This window comes from Echinops telfairi, unplaced genomic scaffold (genome assembly GCF_000313985.2).
Source record: "Echinops telfairi isolate 266 unplaced genomic scaffold, ASM31398v2 ScPeMD7_1957;HRSCAF=2489, whole genome shotgun sequence".
In the NCBI taxonomy this organism is placed as follows: Eukaryota; Metazoa; Chordata; class Mammalia; order Afrosoricida; family Tenrecidae; genus Echinops; species Echinops telfairi.
Window position 1 is genome coordinate 2,122,871 of NW_022105855.1, and position 18,163 is coordinate 2,141,033.

An 18,163-nucleotide genomic window follows, 5' to 3' on the forward strand; every position below is an offset into this window, starting at 1 on the left:
GGAGGGGAAAAATGAGGACCTGATGCCAGGGGCTTAAGTGGAGAGCAAATGTTTTGAGAATGATGAGGGCAATGAATGTACAGATGTGCTTTACACAATTGATGTATGTATGGATTGTGGTAAGAGTTGTATGAGCCCCTAATAAAATGATTTTTTTTAAAAAGAACTATCTGTATGGGATCAAATTGATAACAGCAACTCTAATGATTAGATAGGAACCTTAGGGGGCCAGTGACTATACGTTAGTGAGGGAGGGACTACTGAGCACCACTGAACGAATACAATCAGTGTCATTATGTGGTACATGTAGAAACTGAGTAGAAGTATAATTTGTTGTGTATATTCCCAACACTAACAAAATAAATACTTAAAAAAGGAAGTCAAGCCCTATCTACTCTGATACAAGTTAGCTCACCATGAGCTGGAATTTACATAATAGCAACTGTTTCATCCCATTATCACCATCTCTTTTTCTCAACTTTTGGATAGAAAAACATGGTCAGGACATTAATAGACAACGAAAAACCACCATCACCACCCACATTAACCCGCACATAGCCTTTATGGCTTGAGTGAGAGTATATCAGGACATTAATAGACAACGAAAAACCACCATCACCACCCACATTAACCCGCATATAGCCTTTATGGCTTGAGTGAGAGTATATATATATATATATATATATCATACTATATATATAGTGGTTTTTTAATTGAAAAAGATCAGACCTGAAAAATTCTATTGGTGGTAGCCCGTGGCATACGAGGCAGACTTGCTTTAATCACTACGGAGTTAAGACCAAGTATGAAGTGTTCTGGGTTACTGCCAGCCAACAATAGTACCCTATGACTTTTCCTTTTGATTTGTTCACGTTTTCTTAGTCAATAAAAGAAGTATATGCCTAAATGAATGTACAAATGTGCTTTACACAATTGATGTATGTATGGACTGTGATAAGAGTTGTAAGAGCCCCTAATAAAACAATTTTTTAAAAAGTGTATGCCTAAATTTTTGCTGGAAAAAAAACTCCAAAACAACTAGGTACTACATATCTTATTGCCTGTTTCTTCCATCTTAATTGAAGGAAAAACATTTTAATAGTTGGCTTGTAGTTTAATGAAAAATAAACTTTTCACTTGATTTTTTCTGTAAGCTCTCTGAGAATGTGGACTTGAGCTCCACTGCTCTCCTTACTGAGACCTTTCAATCACCCAGGTGACACAGGACCGACTGTTCCCTCCCCGAGAACTTCTCTTCATGAAAGGGAAGTTTACAGTGGAGTCCTGCCTTTCTAAAGTGTAGCCCTGCCTCACTGAAACTACTTTTCAGACCTTCAGGTATCTTCATAGAGCCTTACCCTGCCAGCTGTAGGTTTGATGTAGGCGCTTGGGAGTGGGTCTTTAGAGCACCAGAGAAGCCCTGGTAGTGTAGTGCTCTACACCTTGGGCTGCAAACCACAAGGTTAGCTGTTCAAAACCACCAGCTGCTCTGAGGGTGAAAGATGAAGCGTTCTGTTCACTTAAAGAATTTATCTCAGAACCCCCCTGGGCAGCTCTACTCTGCCCGCCAGAGTGGCTGTGAGTCAGAATTGGCTTGATGGCAGTGAGTGAGTGCTGGGCAGCAAATGGATTGCTGGCAGAACATAACCCGCAGGTAGAAAGGAGGTGGGGAAATGTGTGTGAGAGAAAGATTTTCACCCTTTTTCTGAGTGGGATCTATCTAGTGTCAGTGTGACTGACCTAAAAAGCCAGTAACATGTTTGCAGAGTTGAAGATAATAATACCTCTCACTTAAGAATCATGAAAAAATAACCTTAATCACCCCCTGCCCACCTTTTTCCTAGCTGGGCACTAGCTAATATTCCAGTGGCAAATATTGATTTTTATATTGCTAGGTTTTATGGTTTTAATGAAAGCTGGTCCTACTTGTTAACCTTTTTGTTAAAATACTCTTGGACTTAATAGCTGTCAAACATAATTAATTCAGTGTATACCTCCTTGGGGTACTATATATTTTTTCCATAGGTAGCTGAATGGAATCTTAAACACAACACAAAAACACGACTGGTTGTTGACATGTGGAAGACACCAGAAATGCAGCTCTTCAGGGGATTTGCCCTTTTTCCTGATCTGTACCGTCATTTTTGTTATAGTAAAATTTTGCCTTAGTCTATTTCTATCCATGGGTAAACATAGTCTTTTTAAAACTTTGCGTTTTTTTTTTACAGTATTTTGTTGTTTGGGTGAACGTTTACATAGCAACTCAGGTGTTCGTTCGACAGTTTTCGCTGATACATGCTGCATTTTCCACAGTGGGTCCTCGTTCGCTCTGCATTTTGATTGCTCCGTTTCCAGTATACGGTTTCCCTGCCCCTTTTATCTTTTCATGACCATTCTAGACAAAATGTTGGCCTTTTGGTCTCCTAATATGGTTTTCTAGTAGAGCACCAATCAGTCTTAGGGATAGTCACCTTTATTTTGTGACCACTCTGCTATTTTCCCTCAAAGGCCAGCTCCGGATAGCTTCGGTTCAAGTTTAAAGAGTATCTATCTCAGCTGGTCCAGTGAGTCAGACCATTGTTAGGAATTTGACTTTGTTCTATGTTTTTTCCCGTCCTATTTGGGACCACTTACTGTGATCCCAGTCAGAATGGACAGTGGTGGACACTGGTCACCATCGAGTTCTCATCCTAGGGTAGATGGTGTTATAAGTGATGTAAGCTGCTCAGCCTTGTAGGTTTTTGTTACTTAAAATTTTTTTATTTTAATAAATTTTATTGGGGGCTCTTACAGGTCTTTTAACAATCCATACATCAATTGTATCAAGCACATTTATACATATGTTGTCATCATCATTTCTAAATTTGTTACTTTTTAATGGTAATTACCTTCTTACTCTTTTGCTCTTGATGAGTAGAGAAGGCCCCTTGCAGATCCTTCTTTCTGTTCTAATATATGTATACAGCTTTACCTACCCATATACCTATACACATTGAAGGAATAGTGTCTGGCACTTCTCCTGCCTCCTCTGGCTTCAGAGGGAGGAGAACCCATCTCCACACCAGCCCAAGCAGAAGTCAGACACGCCTCCACCCTTCAACCTCCTTTACCCTTTCTGACAGCAAACACTCCTCCCATGACACTCTACTTCTCTGCTCAGTTGGTAGCATGTTGCCATGGCCACACAGAATTCACAGACATTATTCACTGTCATGGGGTTTAGTAGGGAAGTTAACAGGTTACCACAAGTCAGGATCAGGAAGCAGTAAGGAGATGGCCTCTTTGTCTACAGACTGGTGTCATGCCAGCTGGTCCACAGCCTCTTAGCCACATGGCTCTGGTCCACTGTCCTCCTGGGGTAAGCATTACAAAGCTTCTTCAGTGCTAAATGCCCAAAGTGCACCGTACTCCATAATCCACAATCCATCCTCCTGCCAAAATAGGTACTCAACTTTACTTGTTCCTTGATCTCTGCTTCTCTGCTTTGTCATGATCTCAGTGCTGCAGCTTCTGCTGCCTCTTCTGCCTCTAACGTCAGTCAGGGATCTCCCATGTGTTCCACTAGTAGCTCTTTTTTCTTGATCATTGTGGGATTCCTTGTTCCTGCTTCTGAGATGGCTCAGCCTTATGCTCAGTGGAATGGCAACACTGACCTGTCCCTGAGTTGGAGTCTTCTGCACCTTATTTGCACCCAAAGACTTTGGGTAGCAGAGTCATACAAGTAATTTCACTTTATCACAGGCCTCTGTGTGTAATCATATACTTTTAAAATAGTGGGTCAAAGAAAATACAGCTACAGATACATATCAGTCATCTGAATGAGGGAGACCGTTAGCCAGAGGTCATAATGGTGTCCAAGGGTTGGCTCAGATACTGAGCTTTATAAAGGGCATGTGAGGTCAAAGAGAACTGCCACAAAACATGGTTGGTGGAAGATGAAGACATCCTAGTTACCTGTGGAACTCCCAAAGTGAGATCTGGGCCCATAATTGGGCTACATAATATGGTAGACAGAGTAAGTTACATTATTGGTTCAGGGACTTCCCTAAGGCAGCCAAGGCATGACTCATGGCAATGTGCCTCACAGTATGGTGATCTCCATCAAGGACATACCCAGGTAAGCCCCAAAGAAGATTGCCCCTCCCTGAGCCGGTGAGAGTGGGTTGGGGTTGAAGTAATCCAGTTTACAATACACATATTCCAAGGGCAAAATTATTACATCCCTGGTCAGTGGTCAGCAAATTCAAGGAGGCTTAATTCATGTAGTGATTCTGCAAATGGATTTTGGGTTTTCACTTTCATCTGTAGCCTTCTGTAAACTGATGCTCAGATTTTAAGCTCTAATACAATTCCCTCCTCTGATCATGGATTTTATTATTAACAATCCATGGATCATACAGGCTAGTGTACGCCTACTTTGGGGACTTAGCTGATGCCTCACCTAAATGGCTGCTTGCTTTAAGACTACAGACACTATTTTATTTTTCTGATAGCCAGGCATCATCTAATTTCTTCACCACACTTTACTATAGCACCGAGAGTAGATCAACATCATAAGAACTAGTTGTTCTTAGAGTCTAGCAAGCTCAAATTCCTTTTTATGTATCTAGGGTTTACCCTTAGTCCATTTTAGAGGCAACATTACCAGCTTCTTGACATGATATGTTACCTCTGTGGGGAAATTGCTAATTCTAATAATAGTATCACTAATCTAGCCAATGGTATAGAATTTGAAATACTAATAAAAAAGGAAAATATACATATATAGGAAAGCTTTTAAGGCTAAAATACATTGAACACTTTCATACAAATTAAAAACATAAGTGACTGAACACTAAGAAAACAGTGAGGGGAAAACACAATAAGAGCAAGACTCAAGGCAAACATTTCAGTCATGCTTTTTCACCCTGACAAACTGTCTGCAGAATCAAGACATGTCAGAAAAAGCAAATATTTGTTGGTCTTAAGTTGCTAATCATACACTCTTTAAAAACCTTTATTTCTGAATGTGGGCAACTTTGAAGTTATTTGTTTAGTCACCCTGGTGTGCTTACTTTCTTCAGTATGATAAATATCATCTTAATGCATTTAGAATATCCTTAAAAGATAGCTCCCATAATTGTGTGCATCCTTCACATTTATAAATTTCTTGTAAGTGCTGTAGAGGATATTGTCTCATTGGGACGCCATGAAACAATCTGCTGGCCTTTCAAGCTCATTATTCTGAATTACTCTTTGGCCTTTAGGGCTCAGGGGAATAGCTGGCTGAATAGGAGGAGGAGTAGAGGACAGGGGGCTAAGGTTACACAATTTCAGCAAGTTTTATGTAGATGGCCAAAATTGCCTCCATTGAAGACATGGATTGAATCACATTCAAATTAAATATTAAAGATATCAAATTGGAGTGGGGAATAACAAAACACTGTGTATGCTGTATAACCATTTGAACAATTATGAGATATATTTGTATTTGATGTGAAACGCTTAAGAAATCACAAGAAAGTGTTAACTGGTTGCCAGTGGGGAGCAGGGATGGAAGAAAACTTTTCAATGCGTTTATTTTTCACTCAAATGTGCTTGTTGGTGTCTCAATGCGATGGCAATGTTGTAGTGGCTTTATTGAGGTATAATTGACATACAAAAACTTTCACTTTCATTGAGGTAGTTCCAATTCATAGCGTTCCTTTAGGACAGAGTAGAACTGCCACTGTGGGTTTCTGAGATGGTCAATCTTTATGGGACTAGAACGCCTCACCTTTCTCCAGTGCGGCTCAGGTTTCAAACTGCTGACCTGATTAGTAGCCCTGTGTGTAACCCTCTGTGCCCTGGTAGCTTGGGAGTTTACACATTGGACTGCTAACTGTCAGGTTCTGGACCTACCAACTGCTCCTGCAGAGAAAGGTGAGGCTGTCCGCTCCCATAACGACTTAGAATTTTGGAAACTCAACGAGGCAGTTCTAAGATGATGCTTGATGCTTCCCTAACGATCGACAGCCTGAGCAACCCTGGAGCATTTCTTCTTTGTCTTACAGGGTTCCAGTGGGTCATATTTGACTCTGTGGCAGTGAGTTTGGGTTTAGTCAGAACCAACTCAAACAGTGGCTGTGGTGAGACACTACATATTCATAATGTGTATATATTCTTTACCTAAAGTTTAAAAAGTAATACTGTATTTGGGGTGAAATTTTACACAATTTTCTTTCCCATTTCTGTACATACTGTTCAGTAACATTGATTCCATCTTTCACAGTATGTCAACAGTTTGGCTATGCCCATTCTTGTTCTGTTCCATTATTCTTGTTTTCCTGCCCCTGCCCCTTTGCCATTTCATCTTGTATTTTAATTTTATACCATGTGACTATATTATTAAAAATGAAAGAAATGAATTAAGATGTTTAAAACTGGCCTAGTAAATACATGAAGTAGCAATGTTGGCCTGACTTCATTTTGCTCAGGGCTTTTTACCTGCTTCAAATAACTTTATTCCTGACCACAGGAATAAAGGGCAGCTTACATGTTGCATAGCGACCACATCCAATTAAGATACTTGTGGAGGTGCCTGCTCAAAGACCGTGTCTGATCTTGGCTCGAGACAGGAGGCGATTTGGTTTCCATGCGGTGCACACACTGCCCTTGTCTCTGTGGGTTATGACCGAACCCTTTCAAACTGGCTTGAAACCCCGATTTGCTATATGTACTTGGACCTCTGTACTTTTGTCTGAGGGTTTTTAATAGCTTTTGACTTTTTGTAGAAATTTTGGGAAAGGCTAGTTTTGGTTTTGCAAAGGCTAAAATACTCTTATCTTTTAAATGGTACTTGACACAAATATTTTGAACACAAACTGTTACAGACATGTCCTTGATCTTGCTGGGTATTGACATTCTTTAGAACAACACATGAGCAGTTAGTGTGGAGAGAAATGTAAAATCCAAAAATGTAAAAAAAAAAAAAAAAAGTAAAATTGTAGCCCCAGAGGGGGATTTACAGAAATCTCCGGTTACAAATCGTGACGTTGAAGGTTGTTGCTATCCCTTGGCTGGACTCTGTGTCTCCCCTAGGCAATTTGGATGTGGAAAACCAGACGCTGGGCAGAACGGTGTGACGGGAGGGCTCCAGCCGGCCTCACTGGGTACCGCCCTGAAAAGGGCTGTAACTCTATCCCCATTTCACTCTCACCTCTGTGCTCCCTTTACATCCTCACACGAGAGTCACTTGGACCAGACTTTTTCTCGGTCCGGGGAAGGGTTTTGTGTGTGTGTCTGGAATACTGCCCCTCTGGCTTTCTGGGTAAGAATGACCATTTTTTCCTCGTAGAATTGTTTACTGAGGCACTATCTTTGTCTTCAGCGATTTGGGCTTGTGAGATTTGGCCGGAGGGATGCAAAGATGAGAACTTTATAACTCAACTTTTGCATGTTTGCTGTCTTCTCCCTCCTTTTGTCCCCTGATCCGCTAACCCTGATAACTGCTTTGTCTCATCCTGATTTGATCACCCAGCGGAGCCAATCAGGCTCAGCGTATCCGTGCTCTCGTTGGAACCGACTCATCTGGGCTCTCCAGTTTCCACTTTCTGTGTCACCCGGGCACCCTGCGGACAAGTCACGTCCTTCTTTCCCAGACCACTTCCATTATGGGGACAGGTACTTAGGGAAAACAGGGCCACACAGTAGTGGGAGCCCTGCACTGGGAGTCAAACAATCAGGACAGGAGCTTTTGCTGCTCTCAGTGGTACACTGAGCAGTCAGGACCTGGCGGGGACTTCGTAGAGATTATTAGTTTCCTTGATGGACTAGAAATCTCGGCTCCAATTTCTTCAGTTGCAAACAGATGATTTTTGTACCACATTGCAGTAAAACAGTCGAAACCTTTAATACCATGAAACTCTTTTCGACAAGAAATGGATAAGTAATATATGACATGGAGCCGTTTTCTGAGTTGCAGAGTGTAGAGGGTGGACGAGAAGGTTTCTCGGGGCTGTCTGTCTAAATTGATTGAAGTGGGCTGTAAACCAGACACCTTCGAGCTGATTCCTGTGATGAGCGATACCGCGTGCGCCAGCATAGAACGCCAGAGGGTTGGCAGTGGCTGATTTTGGAAGTAGAGAGCCAGGTCTTTCTGCTAAGGCACTGCTTGCTGACTCATGCCTTTAGCCTTTCCATTAGAAGCTGGAATATAGGAGAATGGGATTGTGTTTCACCCTGCAGATTTCAGATGCAAACCAACTCTGTTCACCATTGGCATCTTTAGAAAAACTCCCACCTTTCTCTAAGTGATGTGTAGTCACGTTTTCACTCACCCACTTTGAGGTGGCTTGGGTAATTTTGTCCTCAGATCAGGCTTCATGAGGGGACAAGTCCAGTGTTATGTCCACACTTTATCAATGAAGAAACCAGTCCAGGTTATATGATTTGTGGGAAGTTCACTTTAAATCTCAATCCCTCTTCTCCATGAGCCACTTTCTCGTGTACAGTAAGCATAAAATTAAGACTCTGGGATCCCCCCAGTGATTTTAAAGAGTCCTGCCGTTATGATCTGAAATCAGTTCATCACATTTTAAGAACCTTAAGCCATTTTGGAATCAGGAGGATTGTGTAAAGCCAGGGTCAAGCCCTCTAGCAGTGGGCACTAAGCCCGACCTCTGCCATCGTATCACGCACCCTCTACAAGTTGGATGTGGATGGGAGCATGGGGTTTTGCCTAGGAGAGGATTTCATATCGACAGAGATAGGTCAGGAGCCTAGGAATCTGAGAATATTGCCCTTCATTGTGAGATCCAGACTTGGAGCATGAAGCTCCAACTACGGCGAATTAATTAGCAAGTAATCGTCCCAAGAGTTTGACGAGAACAGGGAAGCAGTGTCCCAGTATTGAGTTTCTGTCCATCTGGGCCCCTGGCTGGTGTAAATGGTTAATGTGCTTGTCTCCTAACCCAAAGGTTGGAGATTGCTGCCGACTCAAGTGCACCTCGGAAGAAAGGCCTGGCAGTTTACATCTGGAAAAGTACCCACTGAAAACTGTGATGTGAAGTTTCACTTTGATGTATATGGGGTCATTAAGGTTTTTTGTGGAGTGGATGGAAACTTTTTTTTTTCCTTTTTAAACATCCAGGGTGTTAACCAGGGATTTTCTAAGGCTGGGGATGATTCTCTTAAGATTGAGGCCCAGGAAAGTTGAAGGGTAGGCATGGATCACAGCTGTGAGGTGGTTTGGGTGGAGCTGGGCCCAGCAGATGCCCTGAGCAGTGGGCTAAGAGTTGCTGTCAGTCCTTTCTGCTCATCTTCTTCCTTAAGAAGCCAGCATCCATAGACCTCTTGTTTACCTGCCCCTCTCTTCCTTGAGGGCAATATAAAGGGGCTGTCTTTTGGGCCACGGTCTGTGTGCATGAGCTTGCACATGGGCACAGCAAGGCTCAAGCCATCAGAAGAGATTTCTGCCTTTTTAAATATAAACTGCTTACCTGGTCCTCAGGCTGTTGCTAATACTATTCACAAGCAATACGCTAGAGGAGGACATTTGGAATCATAATGCTTCAAACCGCATTTTGATAGCCCTTTCAAAATCTCCTTCTGCAGATTACTTATTGCCGGGTCCAGGTGATTATAATTCACACACATGCCTTGTTTCTCTGTCTTGCGAGTTTTTATGTTTTGAGGTGAAAGTGAATTATCACAAAACATTTTCGCCGCAGTTATACCCATCAGTCCATTTTATTTGTTCGTTCAAGTGAAAGAGGGCATCAAGTATGGAATTAGATTAATGGAGTAAATATTGTGAATTATACACGCTCTCCAACCCGATGCTCTTTCTTCTTTTCTGACCCCTGTTTTGTTTTCTGTCTGTCTCTCTCTCCCGTTGTGTAGGCTTTCAGTCTGCGTAAAGCTGTTGGAACGAGGGAGCAAAGGTAAAGAATGATGTAATGCGTGGCTGCCCCAAAGCATCTTTTGTTGTGGAATGGTTATTCCAGTCATCTCTTTATGAATCAAATGTGAGGGGCTGCTTTGTGGGAGGAGTCCTTTGCAAGTGCACATCAGCAGGAAAGAGAAAGAGACACTCACTTGGACAGCTTTTGCTGAAAATGGGTTTAACTCCCTTTTTGCCAGTCACCACCAGCCTGACCTCATACATTTCTAGTACAATGGGGTGGCTGAGCCTCTGAGCACACCACCATTACATCATCGTGGCAAGTTACAGAAGGAGGTGGGAAAAGAGGACTCACTGTTGTCATGGCCCATGAGATGATTGGAACTCAAATCCTTACTGAGAGGTTGGTGGCTCTGCTGGAAAGTGGAACGGAGAAAGTGCTGCTAATTGACAGCCGGCCTTTTGTGGAATACAATACATCCCACATTTTGGAAGCCATTAATATCAACTGCTCCAAGCTTATGAAGCGAAGGTTGCAACAAGACAAAGTGTTAATTACAGAGCTCATCCAGCATTCAGCAAAACAGAAGGTAAATGCTTGCTTGCTTTTTCTTTCTCTCTAGATTAGTGGGCACTCTGAATGAGAGGGGATAATTTAAAATAAAACCTCAGTTTTTGATGGGAGAAAGTCATTTGAGGAAATTTGAGTTGCTTTTGAAATTTTGGTACCTTATGCTCCCCCGAAAGAATTTACTCACTCTTTTTGCACATTGTTGAATATTTTTAATATGATACAGAATGTTAAAAATATCCACCTTTGTTTGGATAAGTACTATGTTTTCCTTTTAATGGCTTTATAAAATTGTTTTCAGTTAGACATTGTTTTGCATTATTTTTAAATTTACTGAAAAGAGCACAATCCTTTTCAAGGACATTAGAAAGCATGTCAGAACTACTTGTGTCCGAGATGCCTTTTATGTGCGGGCAGGTTAGGCACCCTAGGTCCAGACTTGAGGACATGCTTGCTCCTCGTGCAAAGTTGTTCCTGGGAAACCACCAGGTCACCTTTGTGAATGTTCTTTGCTCTTTCTTTGAAACTGAGCTCATGTTTTAACTTTCTTTGTCCTACAGAAAACAGTTTTTTAAATGTTTTAGTTCAGAATTCACTGTTTATATCATATATCATTTTGTTTCATGAGCACTACTAAACATTTTATATCATAAGGATTTAAGACCAAAGAAGTTTGAGCCACATCCATACAGAAACCACATTAATTTTTGTCTTCTAAAAGTTGATTTTTACAAGTCTCTAAACAATTTGCATGCCAGATTGACCTCATCAGTTAACCTCATCTCGGTTCTTAATTGATAACACGTTATCAATTAACCTGCTAACAGGCTGGCCCAGCTAGCAAAGAGGGAGCAGCCTCAAGCAGTAGTCTGTGGGATTGGCTTCCTTACCTGGCTTACTTCCTAACAGCCTCATGCTTACCTTGCAGATCGACATCGATTGTAGCCAGAAGGTTGTCGTTTATGACCAAAGCTCGCAAGATGTTGCCTCTCTATCTTCAGACTGTTTTCTCACTGTACTCCTGGGTAAACTGGAGAAGAGCTTCACCTCTGTACACCTGCTTGCAGGTAAGGCTTGTGGTCGAGTGCACAGTCCAGGTCTTGAACTGCGCTGGCTGGTGGGTGCATGGGGAGTACTTCACAGTGAGCTCCAAGTGTGAGAGATCATTTCAAACCCTTTGAAGAGCAGTGGTGGTGTGAGGTGTTAACCAGCCGGCTGGCCCTTACCAAGCCAGGCTGGGATAAAGATGAGGCTGTCTGCTTCTGTAAAGAAGTGCGGCCTCAGAAATTCTAAGGAGTAGTTCTATTTTGTCCTATGGATCAGAGTCACTGTGAGTGACAGTTGACTGGACGGCAGTGGATTTGATTTGGGTTTGAAATCTGTATTTATTGGGTAAACAGATTCATTCTATAGCTTTTTGTTGATGTAACATAGTTATTAACTCGAATACTGTGATTCTTCCACATTTTTCAATGTATTTGGGTGTGTGTGTGTAAATCATTAGGACACAAGTCAGACATCATGCAATTCAATGGTTCAATCATATCAAAACGTACTGTACAAGCACTACTACAATCAGTTTTAGGACATTTTTCCCTTCTTGTATCCTTGTTATTGGCTCCCCATTTTCCCCTCACCTCCCCCGCCCACCCCCAGGAACTTTCCCTTCAGTGACTGTCTCTGTAGACTCACCCATCCTGGGTTTCATACACTGAAAACAGACAAACACATAGCAGACAAGAAGGCTACAAAGTACAACAGAAACAGAGCCCAGTTTTAAAGAAAATAAAATATTAAAAACCAGAGCACTCTCAGAATGTGTCAAAAGGAAGCTCAAACTGGATTTTCATCTAGTTACATCTTCTCTGCTGCTCTTTGTGAAGGGTTCTGGCTGATAGCAAGGCCACTCACATTCCTGGTCTGTGTTTAAAGGGAACTCCCTGGAGGCTTCATTCACAGGTATTTCTCCTTCACTTTTTTTTTTTAAACTTAGCTCACATGCTGATTCACATGGCTACCTTATCTAATAGCTAGAAGTACCACAGCCCCCAGATAGAGAGTTCAATGCCAGTTCCTTCTCTCTGGGGTCGTCTTCATTCGCCTGTGATCTAAGACTACTAGTAAATGCCCTAGGTTTCATCTCCTGCCTTTACTTCCCGTTCTCTATAGGAAGAACCAGAGTTCTTACAATAGAATCACAATTCTTACTTAGCATCTAAACTCTGACTAGACATTTGTAACTATGGTGGACTTCAGAGATAAGGTCACATGACTGGACCGTGTGAGCAACAAAATAGTGTTTGCCCCCTACGTTACTAGAAGGACTATCGAAAGACTTATTCCCTTGTATAGTTTTGTTTATTAAGCAACTAAATGATTTACAAGGCACATGGGAAGGCCCCAGAGTGTTAGAGTTACCTTCAACGGCAGGGTTGGAGTGGGCACTGTGGATGTTCTGCCTCCTGGAATTCTAGAGCTGAGTCTTCGTCTTTTGCTTCTCCTCCTTTTGTGGGTGTTTCTAAAGCTCTTTCACTCACCCTGGTCCACAGAGCAGAGTACACTTTGACAGTGCACAGTAACCTCTGACACAATGCTCCTGCCTTATGAGGCAGATTGTGCCAGAGTGGTAGGCCAGGAGGCTTTCAAAATTCAACCCTAAGAAAAGCAGACGATTGATGGATGCTGTCATTTTCACACCTTCAGTAATTTGTTTCCAGGTTGGTACAGTGCCCGTTGATTTGGGAGCTATCTGAGCATTTCCCACTTAGGAGAGTAAAATTAATCATGTGTCGGTATGTTGACACCTTAAACTCCGTGCAGGCTTAGATCAGCTCTCCCGTTGCCTCTCATCAGCCTTTGTTCTCTAAGAATGAAGGTAGCCTCCGGTCTCTTTCACATGCTCTCTAGCTTCATGCCGGTTTCCTGTCAGCTCTCCGTCAGTTTTCCGTAAGAGAAGCCTGTTGGCCTGGGCGTGTAGTTTCAGAATGCCATCGCTGAGCATTATACCATTAGGCTCTGATCATCGTGAGCTAGGAAGGCATATTTCTTTCCTGTGAATACAACTGCTTAGTGGTGTAGAGGGCCAACAGGAAAGAGAAAGACCCTCAGTGAGATGGGTTGGCAGAGGGGCTGCAGCAGTACGCTAAACATAACATTTGTGACATGGTGCAGGACTGGAGGGGTCTTGTTACGTTGTACATGCACTTGCCATGAGTTGGAGCTGACTGGACGCAAACAATCAAACAACACCATAACTGAACTCTGTGTAACTATGGTTGTGAGAATTCCACTGACCTATTTGGGTGAGTTTAGGATTTACTCCATGCTTCTTGTAAACCACTTGTGCATGACTGTACCTTGGAATTCTATTAAGATCAGGATTCTCCTTAAACCAAGTACACCCAGCTGTGTATGCTTCTAAGCAGAGTGGTTATCTCCCTCTTACTTTGGGAGCCTGGTGCTGTGGTGGGAGCAGTTGGGCTGCTAACTGAATATCCAGCAGTTCAGAATCACCAACCATTCCTCCCTCTGGAGAAAGACATGCTTTCTATTCTAGTAAAGACTGACAGTCTTGGAAATCCAGAGGGGGCAGTTCTACTCTGTCCTATAGGGTTGCTATGAGTTGGAATTGACTCTGATGGCAATGAGTTGGTTTTTGTTGTTTTTTTTTGCAGTGGGTGGGTGGGTTCACATTTGATCATTTTCCCTTTGGGGGCTCTGACTTGATATCTTAGCCATCTTGGAGGATGGAGCGCATTTCGAGGTTCTAGCTGAGATGATTTGGACGTAAGGAGCACTGGCAGTACACTGGTGGAGTGCTTGCTGCTAGCGGAGGTTGAGTGGTTTGGGTCTACTTCTGTAAGGGTAGCCTAGGAACCCTGTGGGGCAGCTCTGTGTCTTATAGGACCACACTGAATTGGAATCAAGTCGGGGACAAACGGCAACAACATACCCTGCCAGCCTAGCACGAGAGCACTCCTTTGCTACCTAGGAACATTCTTATCCATCCTGGGTAGCTGTGGGAGGAGAGTACTCACTGGACAGTCAGGATGAAAAGGGTTCCAATGTAGTCTGATTAGCTGACTCCCCCCTGAGGGATACATGAACCCCAGAGTCAGAAGACCCTGACACCCACACTGCTGAGGCAACCTCTCCTGAGCCACGGTGAAAGTGAACGAGGCAGCGCCATCCACCACATTACATGTATGAGGTAGCGCCGTCCACCACATTACATGTACAGATGTCACCGCAGCCTCACTCTGAGAATCCTGCATTTCTTTCTGCATCGGGGCCAGTTTCAGGGTCTACAGTGACTTGTTTGGGAATTTCTGAGAGTCAGAGCCTGTTCTGAGTGCTCCGTTCTGTCTGGCCATAATCCATCCCTCCCCCACCACCTGAAAGTCTCTGTCCAATTGGAAATGCGGTTGGTTAGTGAATCTGTTACTCAGAGGAGACAGAGAATTGAGACCTTAAGCTGGGGAAGGTACGTTCCTGGTAATCTGCCTCTTTGTCAAAGCCCGGGTGTTAGGAGGATGTGCCAGGGATGTGAGTTAGAAGGACATTTTGACAAATGCTTCTTAAATATTTTGCTTGCGGGGGAATAACTGACCATGGGCAAGCACCTTGGCTTCTCATAGGTGCTACAGGAAATTCCAAGTCTTGGAGACTGTTTTCACTATGGCTACCCCCACTGCATTCGACTGGTAAAGGTGTCCCAGCCTCGCCGGGATGCCGAGGTGTGATACTAGAAAGGCAGTCGGTCTAGTGTGGTGGTTCTCAACCTTCCTTGTGCCGAAATCCTTTCGTATAGTTCCTCATGCTGTGGTGACCACCCCCAACCATAACATTATTTTCGTTGCTACTTCATCACTGTAATGTTGCTACTGTTATGAATCGGGCGACCCCTGTGAAAGGGTCTTTTGAACCCCAAAAGGGTCGCGACCCACAGGTTGAAAACCGCTGTTCTAGTGCCTTCAGCCTTCCTGACATTTATCCAGGAAGAAAACATCAGAGACCTGAGATGGTTTTTAGAGGCATTAAATATGGAACCGAAGAACTGTGGTCCAAATTCCATCACACTCTCCCCGAGGAGTGTGAAGTTGGAGGGAGATAAAAGGACCTCTTTGGCTAATAGCATTCTCTTAATAAGCTCTTTCCTTCCCACGGGAGACCCGAATTTATGTGGAAGGCCGAGTTCCAGGACCAAAGAATGAAGGACTACTCCAAGGGGATGAGCTTTGAGGAAGCTTAAACTGGGATGCAGTGGGCTTCTTGCTTTACTATGGAGCAGCCCTGCTTTGGACCGAGGCTTAGCCCAGCCTTCACCAAATACAAGGGTTCTGCGGGTTCTTTTTTTTACTCTGACATCCAGTGATCAGTGAGTGAGACCTCAGTCCCAGTCTCCGAATCCTGCAGGGAACTCTATCAGGGCTGCCCCCGTCTGTGCACCGACTGCCCTGGGACCTTGATCCACACCTGGCCAACTTGAGCTTCCTCTAAGCTCAGCTAGTGTTCTAGAGAAAATGATTACTTTGACAGCCATCTGCTATGCTGTCACAAATCTGTTGTTACTATCTTAAAATCTTATTCCAACCTTCTGTTATTACTTGTCTTTCTTCATTGTGGGCCTTAGCTTCCGTATTAGATTCTCTTCTGCCAGGCTGGGGACTGTGTCATGTTTGTCTTTGTGTTCTCCGTAAGACCTAGCTAGCACATCTTAAGTTTTCAGTAAGTATTTGATCCATAGCTTAGTTTACCTATAGGCCTTGTGCCACTTGTATGCATATGATTTATCTTATTAGTGTAGAATATAATTGGATTTATTAAACAGTGATGAGATAGAACCAGAAAGCCTTGAGAAAATTAGTTCATTTGTTCAGGTAAAGCAGACACAGCTACTGTTGGGAAACAAGGTACCTAGTACCAGAATGTTTGTATCCATTTAGATATATTTGAACAGGATATTAAAATATAATGAAAGCACTGCTTCAGTTAAACAATAGCTCCTTTGTGTGGTCCTTAAATAGAGAATTTTGATAAAGAAAAGCTGACATCTCTGGAGGCCCTGCTGTACTCATCACACTCACTGCCATTGGGTCTTTGGCGACTCATCAGGAGCCCTGGTGGTGTAAACGTTATGCATTTGACTGTGATCTGCAAAGTCCGCAGTTCGAGACCAACCGGCTCCCGTAAACAATTACAGCCTAGGAACTCACAGGGGTGGTTCTACCTTGTCCGATAGAATCACTGTGAGTCTGTACTCATCTAGGACAGAATAGAACTGCCCCTTTGTGTTTCTGAGAGTATAAATCTGTACAAGAGCACACACCCTGATCTTTCTCCTGCAGAGTAACTGGTGAGTTTGAACTGCTGACCTTGTGGTTCGTGGCCAGTTGTGTGACCCACTATGCTACCATTAATAGGAAGATGCAGTCCTTTAATCCTTGTTAATTAAGAACAACTGGGACAATTTTTGTAATTGTTAAATAAAAAGTTACATTTTTCTGTTTAGCAACCAAACCAAAGCATGGCATTGTTTCCTCTAACCATGTGGACTAAATGGTTTAACTTATTATTATTATTATTATTATTTTGGTTTAACTTATTAAAACAGGGTCAATCTTAGTAAAAAGAATGAATCTGTATCTCTTTGGAAAATTCTCTATTATCACTGATGAGCAGATAATAAGATTTTTTCTTTCCTTTTTCAATGTTGAAGTCTGTTATTGAATAACATTTAAAGGCTTCCTCCTGTATCTTGCCCAACACACAAACAAAAGGAAAAAGAAACCCACTGCCACAGAGTCTGTTCTGACTCGCGGCGTCCCTAGTGGACAGGGTGGAACCACCCTTGTGAGTTTCTAAGACTGTGACTCTTTTTAAAAAAAATATTGGGAGTTAAAACATATATCATTCTATAATCCAATCACATCAAGTACAGTTGCTACCACAATTTGTTTCAAAACCGTTTTTCCCCTTCCTGGACTCCTTGACTTCTGCTCCCTTTTACCCACTCCCCACAACCACCACCACTGTACCCCACTCTCCACCCCCACCCCACCTAAATCCTTACTCTGTTTGCTGTCCCTAGTTCATCAGTCCTGGATTTCGTATACTGAAAAACAGAAAACCACATAACACAAATTCAAGAGGGTGACTCCCAGTGACCACACATCTGAGATAAACTCTGATATGAACATACAAAAATGCAGAAAATGTTGGAAAACCAGATCAGGCCTACGGTGCCTCCGAAGGGAGATGACTGACAAGGTGTTAACTGGTCAAGTCAGGCTCCTCCTTCTCATATTCTACAGCCGCAGGAAGTCTTCACAGGGGTCGAGAACCCGTCACAATCACCTGTCCATACAAGTCCTGGGAACTCATGTTAATAGAATGACAATGATGTCGACATAAAAACTTACATGATAAAAATGACTTTGTACTTTAGGATGGGCTTTTGTAAGAGAAATGTAAGTTCCATTTGGCTGAGGGTGGTGGGGAATCTGAATTACTAATAATTTGAATAGGATTTAATTCTTTTTTAAAAATCACTTTATTAGGGGCTCATACAACTCATCACAATCCATACGTACATCAATTGTGTAAAGCACATTTGTACATTCATTGCCCTCATCCTTCTCAAAACATTTGCTCTCCACCTAAGCCCCTGGCATCAGCTCCTCATTTTTACCCCTCCCTCCCGGCTCCCCCCTCCCTCATGAGCCCTTGAT

At 42.8% G+C, this 18,163-nt stretch overlaps 1 protein-coding gene across 1 annotated transcript in view; it reads left to right on the top strand.

Moving 5' to 3' along the window:
* DUSP16 (dual specificity phosphatase 16) overlaps positions 1–18,163 on the top strand; it is a 109,420-nt gene that overhangs the window by 32,726 nt on the left and 58,531 nt on the right. Inside the window, exons 2-3 of the mRNA XM_004716213.3 lie at positions 9,862–10,452; positions 11,362–11,500. Of these exons, the coding sequence (XP_004716270.1) occupies positions 10,225–10,452; positions 11,362–11,500 (367 nt within the window). The 5' untranslated portion in view covers positions 9,862–10,224. The remainder of the gene's footprint in view (positions 1–9,861; positions 10,453–11,361; positions 11,501–18,163) is intronic.